We start from the raw sequence: 25,168 nt of genomic DNA on the forward strand, positions 1-25,168 counted from the left end.
GGTGAAGGAGATGAGGGGCCTGGTGGCTTTGCCTGTCCTTGTTTGTTGTCCCCTTGTGTGGGGGTCACAGGGCAGGTGAAGCTCAGGAAGATGTCCTCCAGGGAGACCCGGCTGACAGAGTACTCATCCAACACATACTTTTTCTTGGCTTGCTCCAGGGTGCCAAAGAACTGTGGGAAGGGGAGGCCTCTGTCGATAATTGGCCCAGGGAGGGGAGAGGAGGGAGCAGAGGGTGAAGGGCAGGGTCCCCAGAGCACCTCCCAAGCAGCCTGCACAATAGAAGCCAGCAGTCTGTGAGCTCAGGGAAAAGGCCCTGGCTGGGAATGGTGCCAGAAGGCAGGGCCCTGCTGGATCCCTGGCTTGCTGTGTGACCCTTGGGCATGTGGTGGCCTCTCTCTGGGTCTGATCCCCACCTTTTCAAATGAGGGGGCAGAGGAGCTGATCCGAGGTTCCTTCCTGCTCAAACACTATGTGTTCCATGAAATCCATGGGTATGTTGCCATGGTAAAGTCAGAGAGGTGCTACACCAGCCCTGAACGTGACTCTCTCCTGAAAGAGAAGGTGCTGCCCCAGCATGGGGTGGGCTTCAGAGGTGACTTACCCTGATGCCCAGGTACCTGCTCACCTTCGCCCAGCTGAGGTCATCGCCAGGCAGGTGGTAATGGACCATCCCCTGGTGCTCATCTTCCAGAACGCTGCCTGCACAAAGGAGAGACCGGATCCCCTTGAGGATCAGCTGCAGGGCCAGGGCTGGGCACCTGGGCCCCACAGAATCACAGCCCTCGTTCCAGGGTTCAGGCACAGTCGCCCCTGCGCACACCTGGGAAGGTCAAGTCCACGAAGGCCTTGAAGTCCTCCAGCGCCTCCTGCTGCCCGTCGCTCCAGACCTTGGCCCGCAGGGAGTAGCCACTCCCAAACTTGCTCTTGAGGTGTTGTGGGCTGCCCAGGCACTTGAACTGACCCTGCACCATGATGGCCAGCCGGGTGCACAAGGCCTCACACTCCTCCATGCTGCGGAGAGGGGTGGAGGCCTGACCCAGGGCTGGGGGCTGCCAACGCCTGCCCACAGCAAGGGCTTGTGCAGATGGGACGTGTCGACACCCAGACGAGGCTGTTCCTGATTCCAGTGCTCAGAGTGTGGCCACATGGCAGAGCCTGGGGACTCTCCTCATAGACTCTGAACCAGTTGGTGACAGGTCTTCTGTCCACCCGGCCCCTCCCATCCTGGGCCGGCTTCTCCACGGACCCACAGGGACCCCGGCTCTACATATGGGAGGTGATGACGATGGCCTTGCCAGACTCGCGGGCCCTGGCTATGGTGTCCCAGAGCAGGCGCCGGGCCACAGGGTCCATGCCGGTGGATGGCTCATCCAGGAAGATGACTGCAGGCTCTCCAAGCAGGGCAATGCCAGTGCTCAGCTTCTGCTTGTTGCCACTGCTGGGGCCAGAGGAGGAGAAGGGTGGGGTGAATGGCAGTCATCAATCACTAGTAGTCCAACCCTTCTCCCCATTTCTTCTCTGTTTAGAAAGTGCTCCACACCCTTGGTGGGGCCTTTAGGAACGTGACCCACCACGCTCCTCCAAGTTGCACTGTGACTTAGCTGTATGCTCAGTGTCTGAACCATTCCCCGGGATGCAGGGATCAGTCCGAGGTGAGTGCACGGTCAGTGAGTCTTCTTCGAGGGTTTCCATGGGCATAGGGCCATCTTTGAGGGTTTCCACAGGCATAGGGCCATCTTTGAGGGTTTCCACGGGCATAGGGCCATTTTACTAACTCTTTCAGTGGACACATAGCATTACAATGTGCAAGGTGCTGTTCCACACTTTGCAAGTGTTAGCTCATTTAATTTTCAAAAGACAAGAGGAAACACAAAAACCTGCTTGAAACCAACAGAGGGAAGAGCCAAGTTTGTCACCGTCTGACCCCTGGGGACCTCTGACTTCCCAGCCGTGGAACGGGGGACTGACAAGAACCTGCAGGAGCACTGCCCTGCACAGCTTGAGGTGGGTCCTGGGCCTCAGGAGAGGTGTGGCTTCTCTCCAGGTAAGCTAATTGGAGCTGGGCTAATATCAGGCAGTGGAGGTCTGAGGCACACCCCAAGGCTTCTTAGCAGAACCTCAGTGGCTCAGACACTGAAGATGCTGAGGGACAGAACATGAGCCTGCAGTGCAAGCTGGAGCACGTCTTGTTACTGGAGGTGGAGGGCCCAAGGGAGCCCCAAGTCTCACCTGTAGGTCTTCACCAGCTTGTCAGCATACGTGTACATGAGTAAGTCATCCAGAATCTGGTCCATGCAGGCACTGATGTGGCGCTCACGGATGCCGTGGATGCAGACGTACATGACCAGCATCTCCCGGCCAGTCATGTGGTTGAGCAGGACATCAAACTGGGGACAGTAGCCGACCTACTGCCGTGCCTGGGTGGGAACACAGTCCAGGAGGGAGGCACGTGAGAAGGAAAGCCAACCGAGCAGGGGCCTGGGCAGACATCTGCCTCGGGGGTTGACACTAGGGAGCTGGGGATGCAGTGCTTGCTGCTGGCATCTGTGAATGGGAACACTGGGGGCCAGAGTGCTGGTGGCGCCCCTCCTCCTGCCTGCCTGGCATGAAACCTCCCTGCCCAGCACCTCCCTGCCTCTTGTCACCTTCCAAGTGTCCAGTAAGTAGACGATGCTTAATTTTTTCCCCTTAAAAATATTTTCTATTAGACATGTTCCTCCATGAAATTGGCTTATGGCTCATTTGGGGTACCGTCCCTGTCTGGTTTCAACATCACTTACGAGCTGGTAGTGCCCCACCTTCTTGCCCGTGATTCTGAAGGGTTATATGGGAAAGAGATGATCAGTTTGGTGGTGGTAGGTAGACTGCCCATCAATCCCTTTCTTTTCAGAAGGGGTAGATCTTTGACCACTGTGTCATTTTTACCTTTAGTTTTGGTCTATACAGGTTTTCTATTTCTTGAAGCAGTTTTGGGATAGAAGTCTTGAAAGTGTAGTGATGTGATTTAAAGATTATAGAAATGTAAAATATGGTACACACCGGAGTTTGGAGTAAACCTGTCGCCATGGCAGGTGGCTCACTTGGGACAGCCAGGAGCCCGTTCAGCACACAGGGGCACCACGGACGGATGGCGGGCCTGGAGTGGAGCCAGGGATGCTGGGGCAGGCGCGACTCTGGGAGAACTGCATGTGGACTCTCGGGTCACTGTTGACTTTTGTAATACCAGCAGATTCTGGTAAGAATGTATTTTAGGAAATGTGAAAAGAATGCTCTAAGATACTTGTACAGATAAGCGGGGGCAAGCAGAAGACTCACAGTGGGTGAGGGCAAGAAGGTGGCTTTGTAGAGCTTGCTGATGAGATGTATTCCCATGAGCTTTTCAGGAGAGGGCAGAGAAACAGAGGAGCTGGCTTAACTATATTTAAATTCCAGATTTCTAGCCGTGACTTTTCACAAACTGCCAGGAGGTACTGTGCAGTTGGGTTCCAGGAAGACTGAAATCCAGTTTCTTGGCAACCAGGCAGGATAAGGGCCTGCAGGCAGATGTCACTTAGTATTAAATAACACAGAAATACAACATTTCTTATCATCTGAGCTCATGGCTTAGGTTCATACTTTCCTCTTTATGAACTTCAGCAATGTCAGCTAGAGAATGACTGACAGGAGACCTGCCTGGGACCATCTGCGCTTGTCCTGTCCTGTCTTCTCTTTCATCCCTTTGTTTGTCCCTTCCTTCCTTTTTGTAACACCTTTATGGAGATCTAATTCACACACTATACAATTCGCCCGTGGACTGTGTACAACTCAGTGGTTTTCAGCATAATTAGAGTGGTGGGTCCAGCATCACAGACAGTTTTAGACCATCTCAACACCCCCAAAAGAAACTCCATGTCCATTAACAGTCAGCCCCCTATTTGCCACAATACTTTCAGCTCCCAGCAACCACTCATCTACTCACTGTCTCTGTAGCTTTGCCTGTTCTGGGCATTTCATATAAATGGGATCATATAATGCGTGGCCTGTGTGTGTGGCTTCTTTCTCTCAGCATAATGTTTATGGGATTCATCCACGTTGTACCATGTGTCAGTGCTCTGTTCCTTTATATGACTGGGTGATACTCCATTGTAGGAATAACATTCCATTCCAGTAAGATTCTATTATACCCAAAACAGACCACATTTTGGTTATCCATTCATCTGCTGATGGTTGTTTGAGTTGTCTCCACCTTTTGGGTATTGTAATGCTGCTATGAACACTTAGGAACGAATTTTTGTGTGGATGTAGGTTTCAGATCTCGGGTTTTCACCTAGGAGCGGAGTTGCTGAGTCCAATAACTTTATGTTTAACCTTTTGAATACCCTCTTGGATAATCTTACTCTTTTAAATGGAATCTTAGTCCATTTATATTTAATGTAATTAGTGATCTATTTGGATTTAAATTTACCAACTTATTAGAGGCTATTTGTCCTATATGCCCCACATTCCTTTTGCTCTCTCACTTCTTGTTTTCTGTCACATTATTTTTTCATTTTTCTATTGTCTCCCTCTATTGGCTTAAAAGATATTTAGAGCCCCTTCCCATTTTTCTGGTTGTTTCCTTAGATACTGAAGTGTTGTTGGCCGGGCACAGGTGTTCATGGATTGTTCCTTACCACACGAGCCCCTCCACAGGGTCCATCTTCAGGACATGGCAGTCAGCATCCCCACAGTGAGTGATGCAAGGGACAGAGTGTGCTCCAGACAGAAGCTGCAGTGCCTTTTATAACTCAGTCTCAGCAGTGACACCCTGTCTCTGTATGGGTCACACCGACCCGTCCTGTATGGGATGGGGACTACACAGGGTGTGAACACCAGGAGGGGCTACGAGGGTCTGTCTGGAAGATACACCACAATGCCTCTTACTTTCTTCTGTACATTTTCTACCCTTTTGACTCCCCATGCTTCATTCTAAATTATTTATTTTTGGGGGGTGTTGTCTTTTATGTACATGTACCAGGTTATTTTCTATTGTGTACCAAGCATTGCATTTGCAGAGCTGTTTGTAGAAATAATTTGAGGCCTCGAGTGGTATCATCTTCCACCAGAGAGGATTTACATTTACTTCTGCAAGGTGCCTGGGAGCACTGGTGGCTTTGGGTCATTTCAGGCCCATTTTAGGGACTGCTATGGGTCCCAGCTGTTTTGCAGTCCTTGGATGAGCTTGTCTAGGTATAGGTCGTCCCTCACCTGGGGTGCAGTCCTTCAGGGTCCCAACCCAAAGGAAGGGTACACCAGGGGCCTGCCTTGGATCCCAGTGCCCGTTACCTCAGTGCCAAGAGCAACACTCAGCTCTCAGCCGCACAGGCTCAGCTGGTTCCCTCCCGGGCCTCTGTCCTCTTGCCTCTTCACCATCTTGTCAGCTTTCTGGAGCCTCCAAACACGTGTTTTTTAAATTTGGTCCTTTTTTCTAGTTCTTATCTCCAGAAAGGGGGTCAGAGTTACATAATTTGCCATTACCAGAAGCTTTGTGCCTAATTTTTAAAGTAATACAAAAAGTTAAAATTGATAGTAAATGTTTCATAGGCACGAGAGGCCTGTATTGGCTATGATTGTTCCACAGGCTATATATACCAAAAGATTGGTAATTAAAAGCATGGATTCTGGAACCAGCCTGTGTAGGTTCTTCTGTCTTCTCTCTGAATGTTACTTTGGTCATGGACATTGAAGCTGGTTTGATAAAATTCTTGACAATACCACGGTTCGTGCTGTTAGCAGTGCCACTTTGATGATGACAATCTGGTTCACCCTCTCTGTTGAGTCGACCGTGCGCTGGTCCCCCTTGCTACACTTACATCACGGCGTGGCGATGGCTCGTTCATATGCTCCTGAGCTCCTTGCAAGTGCGGATCAGACTCCTGGGCCAATGGGATTGTTGGCACATAGTAGGCATTCATTGAATAGTTTCACTGAATGGGAGACCCCAAGAAGAAAGCCAGGCTTGAGGGGTGTATCGCACATTAGAGTTCAGAATGGAGACATCTGAGTAAGGCTGTCGAGAAGGCATGGGTGTGCAGTTCTGGAGGCCAGGACTGGGGCTGGGCTGGGGACATGGCTGCATGGGGGCCATCAGCAAACAGATAATGGGAGTCCGAACAGCAAATGAGATCAGGTGGGGACAGTGAGCGCGGAACAAGAAAAGGCAGGGATGGCGCTGCAGCATGAGGAATGCCACATTCTAACAGACCGTAAGACGTACCAGCAGAGTCTGAGAGAGAAGTGCTTGTGACAGAGACCAGTCAATGAAGAACAAAGGGAGCATGGGGTTTGGAGGAGGGAAAGGTCAGCATCACGTGATGTGGTGGAGAAGGCAGGGAAGGCGACACTGAATGTCAGGAATAGACGTGACCAGGGTGAGCACTGTGGGAGTGGGGCCAGCACCACAGAGCCCAGGCTGTTTGGGAGAAGCGCCCATGGGCATCCTGGGTGGTGGCTTGGGCAGCAGTAGATGTATGCCAGTCACTCCCCCAGGAAGCTCAGTGGAGGGGGAGAAAGAGGCTGGGGTGTGTAGGGACAGCTGGTGGCTCTGGGGATCTGTGGGGGCCCGGCCTACAGCCGAGGCTGAGCCCCACTCCACCTGGACAATGCCCTAAAGATGGCACCTGCTTCCCTGTTGGGGATTGGCCCAGCAGACTTCCGTACCCGTGCACAGCTCGTGCTGCCCGCTTAGAGTGGCACGTGACACCTATCCGCTTAAAGGTCACGCATGATACTGTCCCGGATTGGTTGGGTGACTGAATATAAGGGAGCCCGCCGGGAGGGAGAGGAGTTTTTTCCCCCGACAACTGCTGTAACCGCCGTGAGAGATTAGACAATAAAGCCTAGAGAAGAATCAAGACCTTGGGCGTGTTGCTTCGGTCCCTGAAGGGTTGCGACAAGTGGTGCCGAAACCCAGGAATTGCTAAACCTCGTCGCGACCTGATCCGCTGACCCTGGTGCCTGCCGATGAACGTCGCTGGACGCTGTTCAGTCAGCTGGCCAGACAGGGAGAGGGAACCGAGGAGGGTGAGTGGATCGGCGAGTAAACTGAAAGTATACGTGGCAGGGCAGACAGCAGGCAGTTGCGGTGGGTGTTTATGTGTAGTGTGTGTGTCCTGTTAGTGTTTGTGATATTATGTGTAGTGTGTGTGTCCTGTTAGTGTTTGTGACATTGTTTATTATAATATATGGAATGAGGAGGCGCCAGTGAAGGTTCGCAGAGCGGCGACGAAATCAAAAGGTTCGCAGAGTGGCGATGAAATCAAAAGGTTCGCGGAATTAGCGACGTAGTCCGTCTAAATCATAACTAGGATACTTGCCCCTTTAGAGAGAGGATGGGGACGGAGGCCTCTAGGAACCTCTGAAAGTGCTCCTTAGAGCTAATGGAACCCCTTTGAAAACGAAGACTGCCAGGGCATTCCTGAACACTACAGAGAATCATGCCCCATGGTTCTTAGATGAAGGAAAGATCACCAGCCCTTTATGGGACAGGCTGGGGGATGACCTACGCCGGGCAGACAAGAGGGAGCCCCTTCCACCAGGGACAATCCCTATTTGGGGTCGAGTAAAAAATTGTCTGAAGGGACAGAAGCCAAGCTGCCGAGAGGCCATCCAAGAGGGGGAGGAAATATTAGAGGAAGTACGAGAAGAGCGTGCCTTCGCGAAGGCATCGGAAGGGGGATCTGAACAGGGACTGCCATCTGATGAGGATGAAGACGGGGAACTTTCGGGGGACGAGCTAGAGAACAGGTTTAATAGCAGAGTTAAACTAACCACAGAGACTCTTTACAGTGAGCAGTCTAATGCCATAATGAAAAAACAGGGGTACGCGGGCACTAGAGGACTAGGGAAGGATCTCCAAGGGAAAGAACAACCAATCCTTTTAGCAGGGAGACCGCCCAAAGGGCCCGGAGGACCAGGATTGGGTTTTTCTTCGGGGCCACTGAGGGAAAACAGCCTATAGAAATAACATGGCAGTCAAAAAGGCCCGTGTGGGTACCTCAGTGGCCCCTCACCAAAGAAAAGAAGGAAGCAGCCCACACTTTAGTACAAGAACAGATAGCAGCTGGTCACCTCCAGCCCTCTACCTCGCCATGGAACACACCTATTTTTGTAATTAGGAAAAAGTATCAAAGACTGTTTCTTCTCCATCCCGCTTCACCTCAGAGACTGTCAAAGGTTTATTGCCACAGGGCATGGCTAATAGCCCCACCATGTGTATGTAAAGAAGGCCTTACAAACTGTCAGGAAACAGTTTCCCCTGATAATCATCTATCATTATATGGATGACATCCTTTTGTGTCATGAGAGCAGCAGGGAGCTAGAGACAACCCTCAGGGTCAGGGTATGGTGGAACGCACCCACCTCACCCTCAAGAATGCCTTATATAAACAAAAAGGGGGAATAGGAGAAGATTTTAGAACACTGGACAAAAATGGCCGCAGTGCAGCAGAGTGGCACGGCCAACAATCCAATCCAAAACACATGCCTAAAGTTTTGTGGAAGGATGTGTTGGAAGGAACATGGAAAGGCCCAGACCCAGTGATAATCTGGACCCGAGGCTCGGTTTGTGTTTTTCCACAGGACCAGCAGAACCCCGTTTGGGTGCCTGAACGTCTGATACGCAGAGTGGAAAACCCCGGAGCAGAGGTACAAGATGATCGCACTGCTTCTGCTCCTGCCGTGGATCCTCCATTCCTATGGCAGAGACGCTGAATGGTCTGTCCCAGGCCACTGCCTCGGCAATGACAGCGCAGAACGTCATCAATGGCCATTTTAAGAATGGGATGGCCTTGGTCAACCAACGCATGAACCTTCTTCAAGAACAATTGGACCTCTTGGGGGAGGTTTTGTCTGTGGGCTGCGTCCATTCTTATACGGGGGTGTATTACTGGTATTCCTTTTCATAATTATTCTAAAGCTGCCAACTTGTCCAGACAGTTAGGCAAGATGTTAAACGCCACCAAAGCCTGGTCAGGTGTAGGTGTCATAGGACTATTGCTAATTGTGGGCCTCCTCGTGCTTGGGAGGAAAGTCTGTTCCATACAAAAACAGCAACGGGGAGAACGGAAGGTCCTGTTGCAGGCCATGCAGCGCTAGAGGAAGGCATCTCCCCTAGAGTATGGCTTAATATGCTGGATCAGTAGTCAAGGACGGGTAAGATCGGGAGCTGCGCATATCAACCTAAGACAGGGCGCAGACCTAAGCTGTCTGTTGCCTGAGGACGGGTAAGAATGCTGCAGACTCCGGACGACCTAAGACAGGCATGATCCCGACAGCCCTTTGGTTATAAAACAATAAAGGGGGAGGGATCCACAGAGTTTCAGGCACCTGTGGGACATTCGAGAGGTGATGTGAGTAATTGGCTTGACCTGCAATCTGGAGCTCGGAGAAGAGGTCTAGGATGGAGGTGTGGATTTGGGAGTCGCAGATAAACCTGACACATGGGAGTTTCAAAGACCACGTCCATGCCATCCCTTTCCCAAAGCCTGTGTAACACCACCAGGCGTACTGAAGTGCCTCTCTTCTTGACACGCCATCCCCAGGGTGGTGCCTACCTACCCCAGGTGAGAACTGATGCTGAGGCCCTTGACAAAGGCATCCCCACAGGTGATGGGCTTTTCCCCCATCAGCATTTTGAAAACAAGTTTTCCCTGCTCCACTGAGGCCAAGGAGGCCAAAGCATTCCTCTGCTTGGACGGTGAAGGGGAACTCGTTCAGGGCCAGTGGTGGCACCTTCTTGGCATAGACCTGAGACACAGGCGCAGTGAGGGGCCGGAGGCAGCAGGTGGCGCTGCTCCAGGGGCGGGCCTGAGCTGCCCTCCGTGCCAGGGTGCTAGGTACCCAGGCTGGGGTCTGCCAGCTCCTCTGGCCGCTGCTCCCAGCGGCGTCAGTGAGGTTTGCTCTCCTCCTCCTTCCCTGAAAACTGAGGAGCTGGTTCTCTAGGACAGCCCCCTTCTGGCCTTGAAGCAAACAAAACCCAAACCCTTTGCTGTTGCTGAGTTGGTTTGTTTTTTTAACCACCAGTAACTATAGGGAAACAGAATAAAGCTAACAGACTTGGGGAGTTCTGGATGTTTGAAGGGTCTCAAAATTCTGGCCAGGCTCTCAGGGAGTCTAACCAGGCTGGGAACCAGCTTTCGGAGCCTCTTCCCCACCTCGGCTCCTGTGCAAGCTGTTTTCTAGATCCGGGAGAGATTCACAGTCCATCTGGTCTGGGAGGCTGCCTGTGCCTGGGCTGGGGCTTGTGTGCCTCCCGTCCCAGGCCCTCCTGCAGGGGAAGGCTGAGGCACTGACTTCCCTCTTTGAGCACACAAACAAACTCCCAGGGGATTCACTTGGGAACCTCCCTCCCACTGACCCCACCTGAGTCCTTTGCCAGTACTCAGAGCCAGCAGAGGGCCCACAGGAGTAACGGACGCTGCTTTTAAGCCACATTTGGCCTTACCTCTGACCCTTCTTTAACAACCAGTGGGTTTTTCTCACACAGGATTTCCAAGCAAGTCTCGATCATTTTCGCCTCCTCTTCTACATCTTGGTCACAGGGCGCTGACACTGTGCTCTGCAAGGACACCTGCTTTCCCGAGCCCTGGATGGGAGGTGCAACCGCCTTAGCCGCTGTGGAGGGGCCCATGCACTGGCCTCCAACTTGGGAAGGCCTGGAAGGTGCCCTGCCGACCTCAGTTCCCACAAACACTCCCCGCCTCTCAGGGCAACAACAGGTGTTCAAGACTGAACACCAGCGGCCCCCACAGCAGGGTGATCACACAGACTTCATGTGGCATCAGCTTTTGAAGAAAATTAAAAGACATGAAGCCTGGGGACATCAGGGTAAAATAAACCACATTTTCTACAGAGCTTCCTATTTAGGCCAAGAGCCGACAGAACACACCTTTCTCCTCTCAGGCCCTCGGATGACTGGGGAAGAGGTGCTCCGGGAAGCTGGCTGGCCTAGGAGACCCAGGGCCTCGCTCTACTCCACTGACCTTGGCCAGCACTCTTCCCATGGCATCCCCAGGGGTCCCAGGCACAGCCCATCCCCTCTCTGCCTGGAGGGTCTGTGAGGTACCTCCAGGCTCCCTCGGCCAGCCCCCCGATCTGTCCTTAGAGAGTTACACTTGACACACTCACCAGTTTTTGCTTCCTGTAGAAGCCAGGACACCTGGCTTTCAGTTCCCACCAGACACTGGTTTCCGTGAGCCAACGCAGGATGAGGTACACAGATCCTGAGATGGCAAGGGTTGCGAGGTACTTCCCCGTCCCTAGAGATGTCCAGGCATGGATGTTCTTCTGAGCTGTATATCCCTCTGCTAAAATGGGATAAACATGCTGTCCAAATTCAAGTGATTTTCCAAGCTTTTCTTCACCTTTTAGATAGAATAGGTAAACTCTATTACAACAAATATAATTTAAAATAATAAATGCTGTTGTTGAATTAATAAATACTGCTATTTTTTTACTCCTGGTCATCACTGCTATTAGCACATCCCAGGAGATGGTAGACACGAGTAATATTTTGTGTTTATTGCTGTGACCAGGTTCTGTAAAAATCATGCAGTAAAGAGGGGACCTCTCCTTGACCCTGTGGCAGCTATGCTACGTGAGACGCAAGGTATTTATGTCTGGTTCCATTAATCATTCATCACCCTGCAACCTCACCTCGCCACTCCTATAAAAACACTCAGGGCTTCCAGTCTCCTTTTCTAACCTGGTCTGCCTTAATCTCTCCTTTAAATACATGTATTTTAAGATTAAACAATAAATACACACTGATTGGAAAAAAGGACACGAATGAGGTATGAAGGAACAGTGGCTCCCCACCCCCCAAAACTGTTCGTGTTGCCACAGTTTTGTGTATATTCCTTTCATACTTTCTAGAGATAATCTTTTAAAATATAAGTGGGATGATGCTATGCATGATATTCTCCAGCTCAGTTGCTTCATTTAATAATTCTTAGTGACACTGACCGTATCATGACATACAGATTAAAATAATAAAGCTCTCCGGCAGAGGCAAACAGAGGGGCAGCTGTGAAAGCCAGTGTCGCAGCTTTGGTTTGTAACTCCACTTTCTGTTTCTGGCATGATTTAGGAAACTACTGTGTGAAAAGCCAATTATTGGTCTACGTTTCTAGACACAATATATAACTGTACTGTGACATTGTAACTGAAAAGGAATGGGGAGGGGGTGGTGCATAGGAGGGGAGTTTTTATATGTTGTTGAAGTGAAGCTGGTATAAATTCAAATTAGAATGTTTTAATTTTAGGATGTTCAGTGTAATCCCCATGGTAACCACACAAAAACAGCTGTAGAATAGACACAAAAGGAGGTGAGAAAGGGACTAAAAGATTTCACATGAGGTGCCGGGAGTAGTCAACCCCACAGAGCAGAAAGTGGTGGCAGGTAGGGGCCGGGGAGCAAGTGTTTGAGGGGGACAGGGTGTCAGTTTTACAAGATGAGGAAAGCTCTGGAGAAGGATGGAGGGGGTGCTGCCCAACAGTGTGAATGTGCTTAATGCCACAGGACTGACCACTTAAAAATGCTTAAAATGGTAAACTTTGTATATTTTACAGTAATTCACAAATTACTGTATAAGAAATCTTGGAGATGTGGCAAACTGGAATCCTCATACAATGCTGGTAAAATGTAAAATGGTGCAGCCATGGTGGAAAACGGTTTGGCGGGTCCTCACCAAGCTAAGCACAAAGCTGCTGTATGACCCGGCAGTTCCACTCCTAGGCACACAAACACATCCACACAAAAACTTGTACACAAATGTTCATAGCAGCATTACTCATAATAGGCAAAATGTGAAAACAAGCCATAGGTTCATCAGCTGATGGATGAATGGATACACAAAATGAGGTCTCTCCACAATGGGATATTATTCAGCTATAAAAAGGAATGAGGTTCTGATGTGTGCTACAACCTGGATGAACCTGGGACACAACAGTCTAAGCGAAGGAAGCAGACACAAGGGGCCACGACATACTGAAGGATTCCACTTATGTGAAATGTTCACAACAGGCACATCCATGCAGACAGAGTGCCGACGAGTGGCAGCCAGGGGCTGGGGGAGGGACCTGAGCAGCGACTGTCGTGGGCGGAGGGTCTCCTTTTGGGGGCTGAAAATGCTCTGGAACTGGAGAAGGCGTGATTGCTGCACAACCTTGTCAATGTACCAAAACCCATGGAATTGTATGTAGATTTTATCTCAACAAAACGTATCAAACAAATTCCATTTGCAATACTCACAAATTTGATCACACTCAGTCTGGTTCAGGTTCTTGGTATAGCAGAACTTGCGTAGTTCATAGTTGTAGTACAAGTTGGAGAAAGCCATTCCCAGGCAGTGGCCTGGAAGCAGTAGGAACATGTGGTCTAAGTTCTCTGAGATGGTTGGATAGCCCAGATCTGTGAGGGGAATAGAAGGGACTGGCTCTCCTTGCAGGAAGGACAGGGCACAGCCCCGAGCACCTGCCAGAGCCACTGTGCCTGTGGGCCCTCTGCGCGGATCACTGTGGCATCGCCCCCTGGGCCCCAGCCCACAGTCCGGCTCTCCCTGCCTGCCTCTGAGGCCATTTACCCCCCAGGCCATGGGCGCTTCTCTTCTAAGCGTCCTTGTGAACCCACCACTTTACTCCTTCCCCAGCCGTTCACGCAGATGAGTCGGAAGGGGCTCCATGTTGGGGTACAGAATATTACGAACAGTGCTGCTGCTTCATATAAAACTTGAGAAACATGCAACATCTCGTGTCCATTTCCCTGTCCACATCTTCCTCTTAAGCCCTTCCAAGCTAGCTCATAGCTGTGCACTCTGGGCGGGCAGGGATGTTTGTCTGAGGGCTTTTTCCACCCCTGGATCCCCAGACGCCAGAGCAGGCTGGCATGTGGTGGTCACCGGCAAGTGTACGGAGCGCGAGCATGCAAAGGAGCACGTGCAAGCTTCACAGGGCTGCAGCTGGAGCACCCACGACCGGCCCACTGGGAGGGAGGACGGATGCTTTGCGTACTGGCAGCGTCCATCTCTTTTCCCTCTGCTTCCTGAGGATAACAGATGCTGCAATTTTACATACAACTACAATGAGATTTTTATTTCCAAAAAAACATTTTCCACTGGGAAAAGAAGACATCTACATATTTCCTCAGGTTAAAGCACCTCTGCTTTAGTGACACAAACTATCATATGCATAGTGACACAATGAAGTCAAATGCAATCCTAAAAGAAATGCAGAGTTCTAGGTACTGGCTTCCCTCTGGGATCTGCAGGGCACACAGGAGAAAGTTAATTTCTGTGGTTTACGCCATCTGGTCTACGGTGTCTATTCTCACAGCCTGAGCAGACTAAGACATCATTCTCTACCTTGGAGTTATTATCTACATCCTGGAAGCCTTTTCGTGTTTTCTACCTGCGATCTCATCTCTGTTCTTTTTGTCATGTTCTCTCACATTTATTTTAAGTGGAGAACAGAAGGTACAGAATATTCTTTACTGTTTAAATAAAAGGAGGGAATAAGTGTATATACTTGCAAGAAAAAGAACAATGGAGGAAAATATCAGAAACTAGCAAACAAGTCTCCAAGGGGATGGGCGAAGGCACAGCAGCCTCTGTGGGCCTACCTTTCTCCTTCTTTTCCATCAGGCTGGCATTCCCTAACGACTCCCACCGGAAGCATATCTGACCACAGTGAGTGGACCTGATCCCCGGGGGCTGGCACAAAACACAAACCTCAAAGATGCGTCCCCCGCAGGGTGGGAAGCTGGGATATTTATATGCCAACTCCTGTCAACTCCTGTTTCGCCCTGAGTACTGACCTCCCAACACACACACACACACACACACACACACACACACACTTCGGTCCTGCCTCTGTCCAGATGGCACAGCCCTCACTGAAAGACAGACAGTGCAGATGGAAATCTAGTATTTGCTGTAATGATCAGGTTGGGGGGATAAGGGCGGGACCCTGTGACATCTGTTACAAACATGCAAAAACTTCATAAATTAAAACATAGGCACTAGTGTCGAGGTAACATGATGCTTCAAATCTCAAATGAGTCAGAGAGAAATTAAGTTCTCATCCTGAGATGAAACTAGAGACCCTAGAAATTGTGAGGGCTAACCCCACATTCCAGATGCAGACAGTGAGATGTAAGGCAAAGAGCGAGGAAGAGGCCAAGGAGACAGGTAAGACCACAGACGGAAAATAAAGATGCCCAAGATGCTAAAGATCTCGCTGGAGGAGAGGACGGTGTCCTGTCTGCCGGGCGGCCATCACAAACACCACAGCCTGGGCTTCAACCGTATTAAACAAAGACCACAGCTCTGGGATGGTGGTCTGAGATCAGCCGGGTCCCAGCCGGGCTCTCTTCCCAGTGAGCAGATGGCTGCCTTCTCCCACGTCCTCACGTGACGGAGACAGCGACCTCTCTCTTTTTCTCTTCGTCTAGGGCCTCAATCCTGTTAGATCAGGGCCACACTCCTACTGATGTCCTCAACATCATCACCTACAGACTCTCCCTCCAGATACCAGCACTCTGGGGGGGGCTAGGGCTTTAACATACAAATTTTAGGGGGAACACAATTCAACCCACAGCGAAAGGCATAATTAGAACAGAAAAAATGCATATATCTAGGTATATATTTAAATATGTGTTTGTATTACTAGAATATATGATTCAAATGAAGGAAGAGCCTGGAAAAAAAAAAGATCCAAATGTTCCAATAAGAACCTAAGTAGAGCTGTAAAAATAGAGACTATCCTGGTGCCTCACTGAACTTAAAGGACAAAGAAAGGTTCCTACAGGCCTCCAGACAACACCCCACAGCACTGACCAGAGGGAGACAGTCAGGCCCCCCTCTCCTGGCACATGCAACAGTGGGGGCGCACCTCAGAGGCAGTGGGCCACAGACAGCAGCTCTGGGACGTTCTGAGCAGCCAAGTTAGCATGCAAGCAGACATCTATGGGCCATAAACACCTTCTTGCAAAACAACTGGGGATGAAATGAAATGCAGTCAGTGCTGAAATTATTCCCAAGAACTCAGAAATAGGGCAGCTTTTATAAGAAAGCACTTGCAGTGAGCACGGGACCTAACAGGCACTTTGGACCTAATGTGCTCACAAAGGCACTCTGGTTCTCTCCACCGGACCTTCTCTGCTAGCTCAGCAAATGCCAAGTCTATGCCAGTTGCCTAAGCCAAAAATCTAGGTTTGAACCTTGATCACCTCTTTCCCTCTCCTACCATATCAAATCCATCTGGAAGTCTGAAGCTTCTTTCCCTGGAAGGTAACTTGAAGCTGTCCACCTCTTTCCTTATCTCTGCTACCAGCCCAGTCCAAGTCATGGCGTTAAATTGATACACCAGGCAGGATTTTTCAGTTTCCAGTAACACAAGTCCAACTCAATCTACCCTAAGCCCAAAAAAGGGTTTATTGCCCATAGAACTGCAAGTCCAAAGTAGAACAGGCTGCAGGACACAGCTGGCTCCAAGTGTTCAAATAATGTAATCAGGGTTTCTCTCTCTCTCCTACTTTCCCCAGTATATCCTCTTGGCAGGCAGTCTCCAAATACATGGGGCTAAGAAGACCCCCAGGAGCTCTAGGCTTATATCCAAAAATCCCAGAGATAAAGAGCGCCTCCTTCCTGGAAAACTCACAAGAGGACTCTGATCGGCTTGGCTTGGGTCCCAGCCAGGCAGCAAAGGAGTGTGTTTTCTGTCTGCTGGTAATAGAGAACTTGTGTGTGTGTGTGTGTGTGTGTGTGTGTGTGTGTGTGTGTGTGTGTGTGTGTGGGTTCAGGGCCAGCTGGCCCTTCTGCCCCCATTTTACCCTTCCCTGCCAGTCAGTTTGTGCAATGTTGGCTAGGAACAAAAACCAGGTACTCTCCCAGGTAAGGACGGAGTCTGGACGGCAGCCATAGGCTTCTGTCTCTCGCCACAGATAAGGTGCCCTGGGCCCTCCATTCATTGCTTCTGGAGACCTGGCCCCTGACTCCCAAATGATGCACTGAGGTACTGATGTGATTCGCTGCACTTAACTTGGACTTCTTGTTGAAAATACTTTCTGGATGGAAATTTATCTTGTTGGTATAATTCTGACTTAAAACTGTGCATTCAAACCATCCTTGGGATCAAGATGTCCACCATATGAAAAGGGGGCCAATAGAAGTGGGTCAAAACAGCACAGGTATCCATGGAAACGGTTGTTAGCCATAAAGAAAACGCCAAATTCTAAAGACCTTAATAATGTTGACCATATTCTGAGATCAAACTGCACTGAGAGTAAACATTAATAAAATAAAAGCAGGGAAAAAAACAAACCTCTGAAAATCAAAAACTCTCTCCTAAACTGAAAAATACTATGTAAAGGGAATGAGAAGACAGCCTCAGCCTAGCAAAGGGCATTTGTGCAAAAGATACGTCTGATAATGGACTGCCGTCCAAATCACACAAAGAACTCACAAGTAAACAATAAGAAAATGAACAACTCCATTAAAACAATAAGCAAAAGACCTGACCCAAGAAGCTGACAGGCACCTGGAACAATGCTCAGCGTCACTCATCATCAGGCTGATGCAAATCAAAACCCTGAGACGCCACCACACGCTTGTTAGAACGGCCGGAATCCAGAGCGCAGCCAACACCAAATGCTGGCGAGGATGTGGAGCAGCAGCTCTCGCTCCCTGCTGGGGGTCCCAGCGTGGAACAGCCACCTTGGAAGCCAGTCTGGCGGTTCCTTACAAAAGTAAACATACTCGGAACCATATGACCCAGCAATTGTGCTCTTTGGGGTTTACCCGACTGAGATGAAAACTTCGGTCCACATGGAAGTCTGCACACGGGTGCTCATAGCAGCTTTATTCATAATTGTCTTAACTTGGAAGTAACCAAGGTGTCCCTCAGTGGATGGGAGCAAGACAGTGTGGCATTATTCTGTGCTGACAAGAAATGCACTATCAGGTCATGAAAAGACGTGGAGGAACTTTATTGCACATTGCTACGTGACAGAAGCCAATGTGAAAAAAGGCTGCATGCTGAATGATTCCAGCTCTGTGACACTCTGGAAAAGACAAAACTATGGAGACAGTGAAAGGACCAGTGGTGGACAGAAGTGGGGAGAGGGAGGCATGAACAGGTGGAGCACAGAAGACTTTTAGGGCTGTAAAACTATTCTGTGTGAAACTGTAATGATGGACACACATGCCCCCAGAAGTTGCATCACCATGCGTGAACTCTGTTGTGAACCACAGACTTCAGGGGATAATGTGTTGGCATGGGTTCACTGATTCTAGCAAGCACACCACCCTGGTGTGGGGTGCTGGCAGTGGGGAGGCTGTGCGTATTAGGGGCAGAGGTGTATAGAAATCTCTGTGCCTTCCTCTTAATTTTGCTGTGAACCTAAAACCACTCTAAAAAAACAAAGTTGATTTAAGAAACTGTATTGCCAAAGCCATATCAACAGGAAAATTCATAATCCTAAACCCCTTTACTATTAAATTAGAAAAAAATCAACATAAATTAAAAATCAGCTAATTCGGCTCCAGGAACTACCTCTGGGAAGTAGCACAGCGGAAAGAGCTTCCTATAGGTCATGAGCATCTTGATCTCACACTGGGAGGGTGTGGAACAAGATGCTTTGGTTCAACAGCTGTGCTGCTGGTGGGAGGAAAGAAAGGGGGGGCCTCCTAAGCAAAAGTTGGACGGGACCAAATGGAGTCCACATGCCCACCCAGGGGTCAAGAATAAAAAAGGAAAAGTCAGCACTGAGCCAGGCACAGGGGTTACTGCACTTTGTGTAACTCTGATAAACTTGCTGCTGATTCTCCAGGAAAACAAAATTACCAACTTAATATAGGAAGAGATGCCTCAAAACCTGAAGAGCTCTTCAGATAAACTGAAGAAATTGAGAGGGGTGTCACAGAGTCCTCTAAGCAGTGCGAGTGGCAATGACTCAAATGGGTGAGCTGTTCTCAACAACGAGGAACAGATCATTCAGATGCTATTTAAACTGATGCATAAGCAGAGATAGAAAACTCTGATTTTTAAAAATCAGGTTAGCATGACAGCAATACCGAAATGACAGTGATAAGATTTAACAGAAACAAACAAAATCTAAAGCCCATTCTCGCTGAGGAGAAGATGACATAAGAACCTTGATAACACCCAGAATCCAGAGGTGCACTGAAGGAACGCTACACCATGAACAAAGGGAAATCTATCATGGAAACAAGGAACCAATTCACTATGTTCACTGTTATGACATCTATTATTATGACTCACCATATTGAGTGGTCAGAGGATTAAAAGCATATTATAATGTCAAAAAATTACAAAAAAGCATTTAAGAAAATTCACCATCGATTCCTGGGTCTTTTTTTTTTTTAACCTTAGAAAAAGACTTGTTTAGAACATATTAAAAAATACATATCTCAAATGAAAAGCAAAGATGCTCTCTGGTTAGTACTAGGAGTCATAGTTAGAGCCAAGCTAGCATGCCAGCCGCAATATCTTGTTCTAATGTTGGTCTGGAAATGCTAAGCCGGAGCCACTGCACCCAGATGTGAGGGCTTTTCCCCAAAGTGCATGTGGCCAAGGGGCTGAGACCCAGTCTGTGCTCCATTCGCCCTGGCACAAGGCTGGGGCAACTGGCAGAAAGAGTGCCTTTTGCTAACTGGTCCACTCAGAGAAGTATCTTTATCTAACTGGTGGGTGTCACCTCTTGGCAATTCCTGGTCAGGCACAGGATGCTCTATGAGCTCTTGGTGGCCCTCTGCTACCATGGTTAATGACAGAATGAGTCAAGAGGCATAAACATAGGTAAATAGGGGATCAACTTATAATTATTTGCTCATTACAAAATTATATACACAGAACACTCAAAAAACAATGAAAAACAGTAAGAAACCATGAAAGGTAAAGTAAGGTGGCTAGTTACAAAGTTAGTATTCAAAAAAAATCAATAGCTTTCCTATACACAAACCAACTGGAAAAATAGATTTGAGGAAATGATTACTTTCACAATAGCAGCACTCAAATAAAACGTTTAGGAATCAATGTAATGAGATATATGCCTCTATGATCTATCTGTAGAAAACTGTAAAACTCTTATCAAGAGACACAAGATAAGTCTTGAATAAACAGAGAAATATATCTTGTCCTTGAATACAGAGTCAATATTGTTAAGATATTAATTCTCTTAAATACAAATTGTACATAACTCCAATGAAGATTTCAGTAAGATTTAAAAAAAAAAACAGATTCTGAAGTCCATACGAAGGATAAAAATGTGAGATTCACCAAGAAAACTCAGAGACAGATAATGACCAGAGACTGTCCAAACATTAAAATATGTTGTTACATAACTTCATTAATTAAAACAATATTATACTAAGATAGTCACAGCTCGGTAAAAAAGAAGAACATCCTCAAAAACTCAAAATAGAAATACCATTAGACCCAGGAATTCCACTCCTAGGAATTTACCCTAAGAATACAGCAGCCCAGTTTGAAAAAGACAAATGTACCCCTATGTTTATTGCAGCACTATTTACAATAGCCAAGAAATGGAAGCAACCTAAAATGTCCATCAGTAGATGAATGGATAAAGAAGATGTGGTACATATACACAATGGAATATTATTCAGCCATAAGAAGAAAACAAATCCTACCATTTGCAACAACATGGATGGAGCTAGAAGGTATTATGCTCAGTGAAATGAGCCAGGCAGAGAAAGACAAGTATCAAATGATTTCACTCATCTGTGAAGTATAAGAACAAAGAAAAAACTGAAGTAGCAAAATAGAACAGCAGCAGAATCACAGAACCCAAGAATGGACTAACAGTTACCAAAGGGAAAGGGACTGGGGAGGATGGGTGGGAAGGGAGGGATAAGGGACGGGGGGGAAGAAAGGGGAGGGGACTTTACAATTAGCATGCAGAATATTGGGGGGAGGCACAGGGAGGGCTGTACAGCACAGAGAGGACAGGTAATGACTCTACAGTATCTTACTACGCTGATGGACAGTGACTGCAATGGGGTATGTGGGGGAACTTGGTGATGGGGGGAGTCTAGTAAACATAATGTTCCTCATGTAATTGTAGAATGATACCAAAAAAAAAAAATCAACCCTAATGCTAATAAAAAAAAAAGAACATCTCTATACATATAACAAAGTATATATGAAAATTTAGTATGTGATAAAGATAGCATTTCAAATAAACAATTTGCTATCTGACCCTTTACAGGAAAAGTTTGCCAAATCCTGGGCTAAAAGATCAATAGAACAGAAAAGAGTCCGGAAATAGACCTACTCAAATGCAGTCAATTTTTGACAAAGGTGTAATGCAATGGAAAAGGAATAGTCTTTTCGACAAATGGTGATGGGACAATTAGAATCCATGTGCGGGAGAAAAAACACACTTCAATCTATACCTCAATCCATTATACAAAATTAATTCACAATAGAGCATAACCTAAACACAAAACTTAAAACCAGAAAACTTCCAGGAAAAAAACACAGGAGAGCATCTCAGTGACCTTGGTTTAAGCAAAGATTCCTGAGCTATGACACCAAAAGCATAAGAGGAATATTGACAGATTGGACCTCCTCAAAATTAAGAACTCTTTCTGCAAAAGACCGTGAATAAAAAAGGCACGGATTGGGAGAAAGGATCTGTGAATCATTTCCCTGACAGAGAACTTGTATCCACAGAACACAGAAAATGCTCAAAACAGTAAGAAAACAACCAAATTCTTAAAAATGGGCAGAGAGTTTGAAAAGGCTATGTGTATGGCAAATAAGCCCATGAAAAGATGTTCAATGCCATCAGTCATTAAGGAAATGCAAATTTAAACCACAATAACATGCTACCACATTGCTACTACAGTGACCAAAAAAAAGGGTGCCAGCACATTTACAGAAAAACCAGAGCTCTCAGGTACCGCCCAGGGTGATGCAAAACAGTAGAGCCACTTGGGAAAATATTTGGGCAGTTTCTTAGAAGATAAACATACACTTCAACCCAACAATCCCATTCCTAAGTTTTTACCTCAGAAAAATGAAAACTTTTTTATTTTCAAATGTAAAAATTTTATTTTTATGCAAGAACCTGTACAGAGATGATTATAAAAGGTTTCCCTGGTAATCTCCCAAAGACTGGGAACTGGACCCCTGCTAAGTGCCAAGCACTTTTCTATATATTCCGTATGCTTTGATTCATCAAATCTTCTCAACAATCCTGCGATGTGGATTGTACTGTATGATCCCTATTCACACAAGGAAACCGAGGCAAAGAGAGGTTCAGAAAGACAGTAAGAGCTCAGATCCAAGTCAACGCTGTGTGGCCAGAGTCCATAGCTGGTTTTAACCACTATGATACAATGCCTCTCAATCACTGAATGAATGTGCCCAGCCCCTGGTCTACAGTGAATTCCCTAATTACAGCATTATTCCTATGGAAACAATCAGAGAGGCCCTATTCTAAAATTCTGCATTGAACACCAGCAACTTGACACTGACGCACAAAAAAATACATATTTTGGCATAGGATAGACAGAAATTAAGAGCTGACATACTGGTTTCACTTTTAAAATGCATATATTTATGCATATATCCATGTATAGTAACCTACTGTTGTAATGTTTTACTGCCTTTTGTAAAGCCCTAAGAATTGTTTATGAGTGTTACCATCCACTTTAACTTTTGCCATCAATCCTGAGAAATGTCTGGGCCACAGTAACCCTAGGGAGGCTACCACGTAATTCCATGGCATGCATCCATGGCATGTGAATGTGAGCGCTTTACATCCCAGAAAGCCTGAGCACCCTGGCTCTACTGTGTGCTTCTGAACAAATTATGACCCTCATGCGGGCCTCTGCTTGGAGGGAGAAGACTCGATGAAGCATCAGGGTTTGATTTGCTTCTTCAATAGGGGGCCTTGAGCAGAAACTATGAATTTTTCAGTGATAGTGGAAGGGCATCCAAAGGGTCCAGCCTCCTGTGGTAGTCGTTTTGTATAGGGGTCCAGAGCTTGGAATCTTTGCACACAACGCTCTTCCTTTGTCAGTGACCTTCACACTCTCCTGGGGGGTGGCTACAATAGCTAACAATGATTACAAAGGGCATAAGAACAAAAATCCGAAGCTTGTCTCTTTGCAATTGTCTGTCCTGATCAGCCTGGCCCTTCCCCTGGCCCCACCCTCTCCTTCCATCCTAGCGCATTTCTGAGCCAGCCCAGCTCTAATCCTGTGTTTGGTTATGCAGAACAGAGATCAGGTTTAGAAATGGCTGGAAAAAATTGCAGGGTGTAACCAGTTTAAGTGGGAAATGGCAAGGATCGGTTCTTGAAAGAAAAACAGGCGGTAGGGTGAAGGGGAGGACCAGGCAGCAGGTGCACAGAGCTCCCTGGCAGCCACTTTCGGTGGTGGTGTGGAGGCTGCAGTCTGTGAGGTTTGGTAGGAAGGAGGGTTTTAAGATTTTTGCGGCCCATTCCTAACCCACCCTGGCCTGCCCTTGTGCTAGATTGGCCCTTCTCTGTGTCTCACTAGAGAGAGCAGGCCAGGTAAGTCCTCAGGTATGCTCAAATTACACTACCATTAATGTAGCATTTCTGTGCCAGGCATTGTGACAAGCCCTTCTACATTTTCACGTGACCCTACAAAATACCTTTGAGTTTGGTATTATTATTATTATTATACCATGTTAATTTCAGGGCTGGGAAATGGAGGTTCAGAAAGGGTAATAGCACATTGAAGGCAAATTCTGGTGCTCTAAGACCCCCCACCCCTTAAGATCCAATCACCACCGACCAGATGGTCGCCCTCCCCTTAAGATCCAATCACCAATGCAGAACACACCCTACCCCTACTCCTTAAAAATGTACTTCCTCACCCACGAGCTGCTGTTCCCTCTCTCTGGGGGCAGCCGTTTTCTCTTTCAAATAATAAAATATCTTGCGTGGGCCCGTGTCTCCTGAGTCGTTCTGGGGTAAGGAGGGTTGCGGCGAGATACCCTTTCAGACATGCCTACACTAGCTTAGGGGTCTGGTCAAGATTTGAAGCCAGATCTTCTGACTCTCTCATCCAACAAATATTGACCAAGCGCCTCCCCTGTGCCAGGGCTCTTGGACCCCAGGATTTAGCTGTGCACCAAAGTCCCTCTCCTAGGAGTCCACCTTCCAGGGAGAGAGACAGAAGAGCTAACACAGCAGGAGACCACTTCAGGTAGAAAGGGGTCAGGAAGGAAACACTAGGGGTGCCGACCCCCTCCCCTACAGGTGTCTGGGGGGCAGAGAATCGTGCCTCCTGTTCTGGTCATTACTTCACCGTTTGTCACTGCGACCTGATGGCACTGGTGCTGCACACCCACAGCGGCGCAACCACCACCAGGCCCGGGAGCAGTGTCCTCAGAGCCGTGGGGACACCTTACCCCAGGGGACCCCTGCTTGGCCCGACAACCATCTGCACCAGGTGACCCTACTCCTGCTTTGGGACCCTCCTCATCCAAGGTGACCCCAACCCAGCATCATGACCATCTCAGCCCCAGATGACACCAATCCAACCTTGCTACCTTGCTGCCCAAAGTGACCCCAACCTGACCTTGGACACTCCAACACCCGCCAAGCCCTCCCAGGTAGCCCCAACCCTGTCAAAGGTTCAGAACAGCCAAGGTAAAACCAATGAACCACCGAGGTAGTCCCTAGTGAAAACGTACGGCGCACACACCACCAAGGCCGTTTGCAGCCAGGCAGCACTCAGGCCAGAACAGGAACGAGGCTCGGGGGCGCTGCTGGGAGCAGCTTGTTCTTCACGGTGACTGGTCAGAATAGGGCACTAGTCAGTGGCCACCTCATCTCAACCTTGGGAACTCGCTCATGTTTTACTTACCATTTCCAGAGGCACAAGCAAGAAATGATCCAGTTTGAGTTAGCCTTGCAAAGTAAGCTAAATTAAGCTTTCCCTGGATGACCAAACTGGTTCTGCCTCCTCAGGGAATCTTCAAGGCTGGTCTCCATCTTTTCCTGATTTTAACAACCCTAATGGGAGACCCATCTACCCAAGGACCCCCATTGGCCTCCCCTCACTTCTGAACTGAGCCGGAGGCCATGGCCACACCCCGGCATGCAGGGCCTTCCTGCCCACCCCACACACAT

At 48.2% G+C, this 25,168-nt stretch overlaps 1 protein-coding gene across 1 annotated transcript; it reads right to left on the minus strand.

The window, feature by feature from the left end:
• Positions 1-897: 897 nt before the first annotated feature.
• On the minus strand, positions 898-25,130 carry LOC108406988 (phospholipid-transporting ATPase ABCA3-like). Its single transcript, XM_073214681.1, has 6 exons — positions 24,903-25,130; positions 13,271-13,429; positions 11,146-11,381; positions 10,463-10,603; positions 2,230-2,417; positions 898-1,438 (listed from the first exon to the last, which is right to left on the minus strand). Exons 5-6 carry the CDS (start codon positions 2,364-2,366, stop codon positions 1,264-1,266), a joined length of 312 nt encoding a protein of 103 aa, XP_073070782.1. The 5' UTR covers positions 2,367-2,417; positions 10,463-10,603; positions 11,146-11,381; positions 13,271-13,429; positions 24,903-25,130; the 3' UTR covers positions 898-1,263.
• Positions 25,131-25,168: the final 38 nt, after the last annotated feature.

This window comes from Manis javanica, chromosome 10 (genome assembly GCF_040802235.1).
Source record: "Manis javanica isolate MJ-LG chromosome 10, MJ_LKY, whole genome shotgun sequence".
In the NCBI taxonomy this organism is placed as follows: domain Eukaryota; kingdom Metazoa; phylum Chordata; class Mammalia; order Pholidota; family Manidae; genus Manis; species Manis javanica.

Excerpts from the sequence above, each read along its gene's own strand:
- LOC108406988 (XM_073214681.1), bottom strand. The coding sequence starts at position 2,366 with ATGACTGGCCGGGAGATGCTGGTCATGTACGTCTGCATCCACGGCATC. Across the intron at positions 1,439-2,229 it reads AAGCTGGTGAAGACCTACAG|CAGTGGCAACAAGCAGAAGC; the intron begins GTGAGACTTGGG and ends CTCTGGCCCCAG.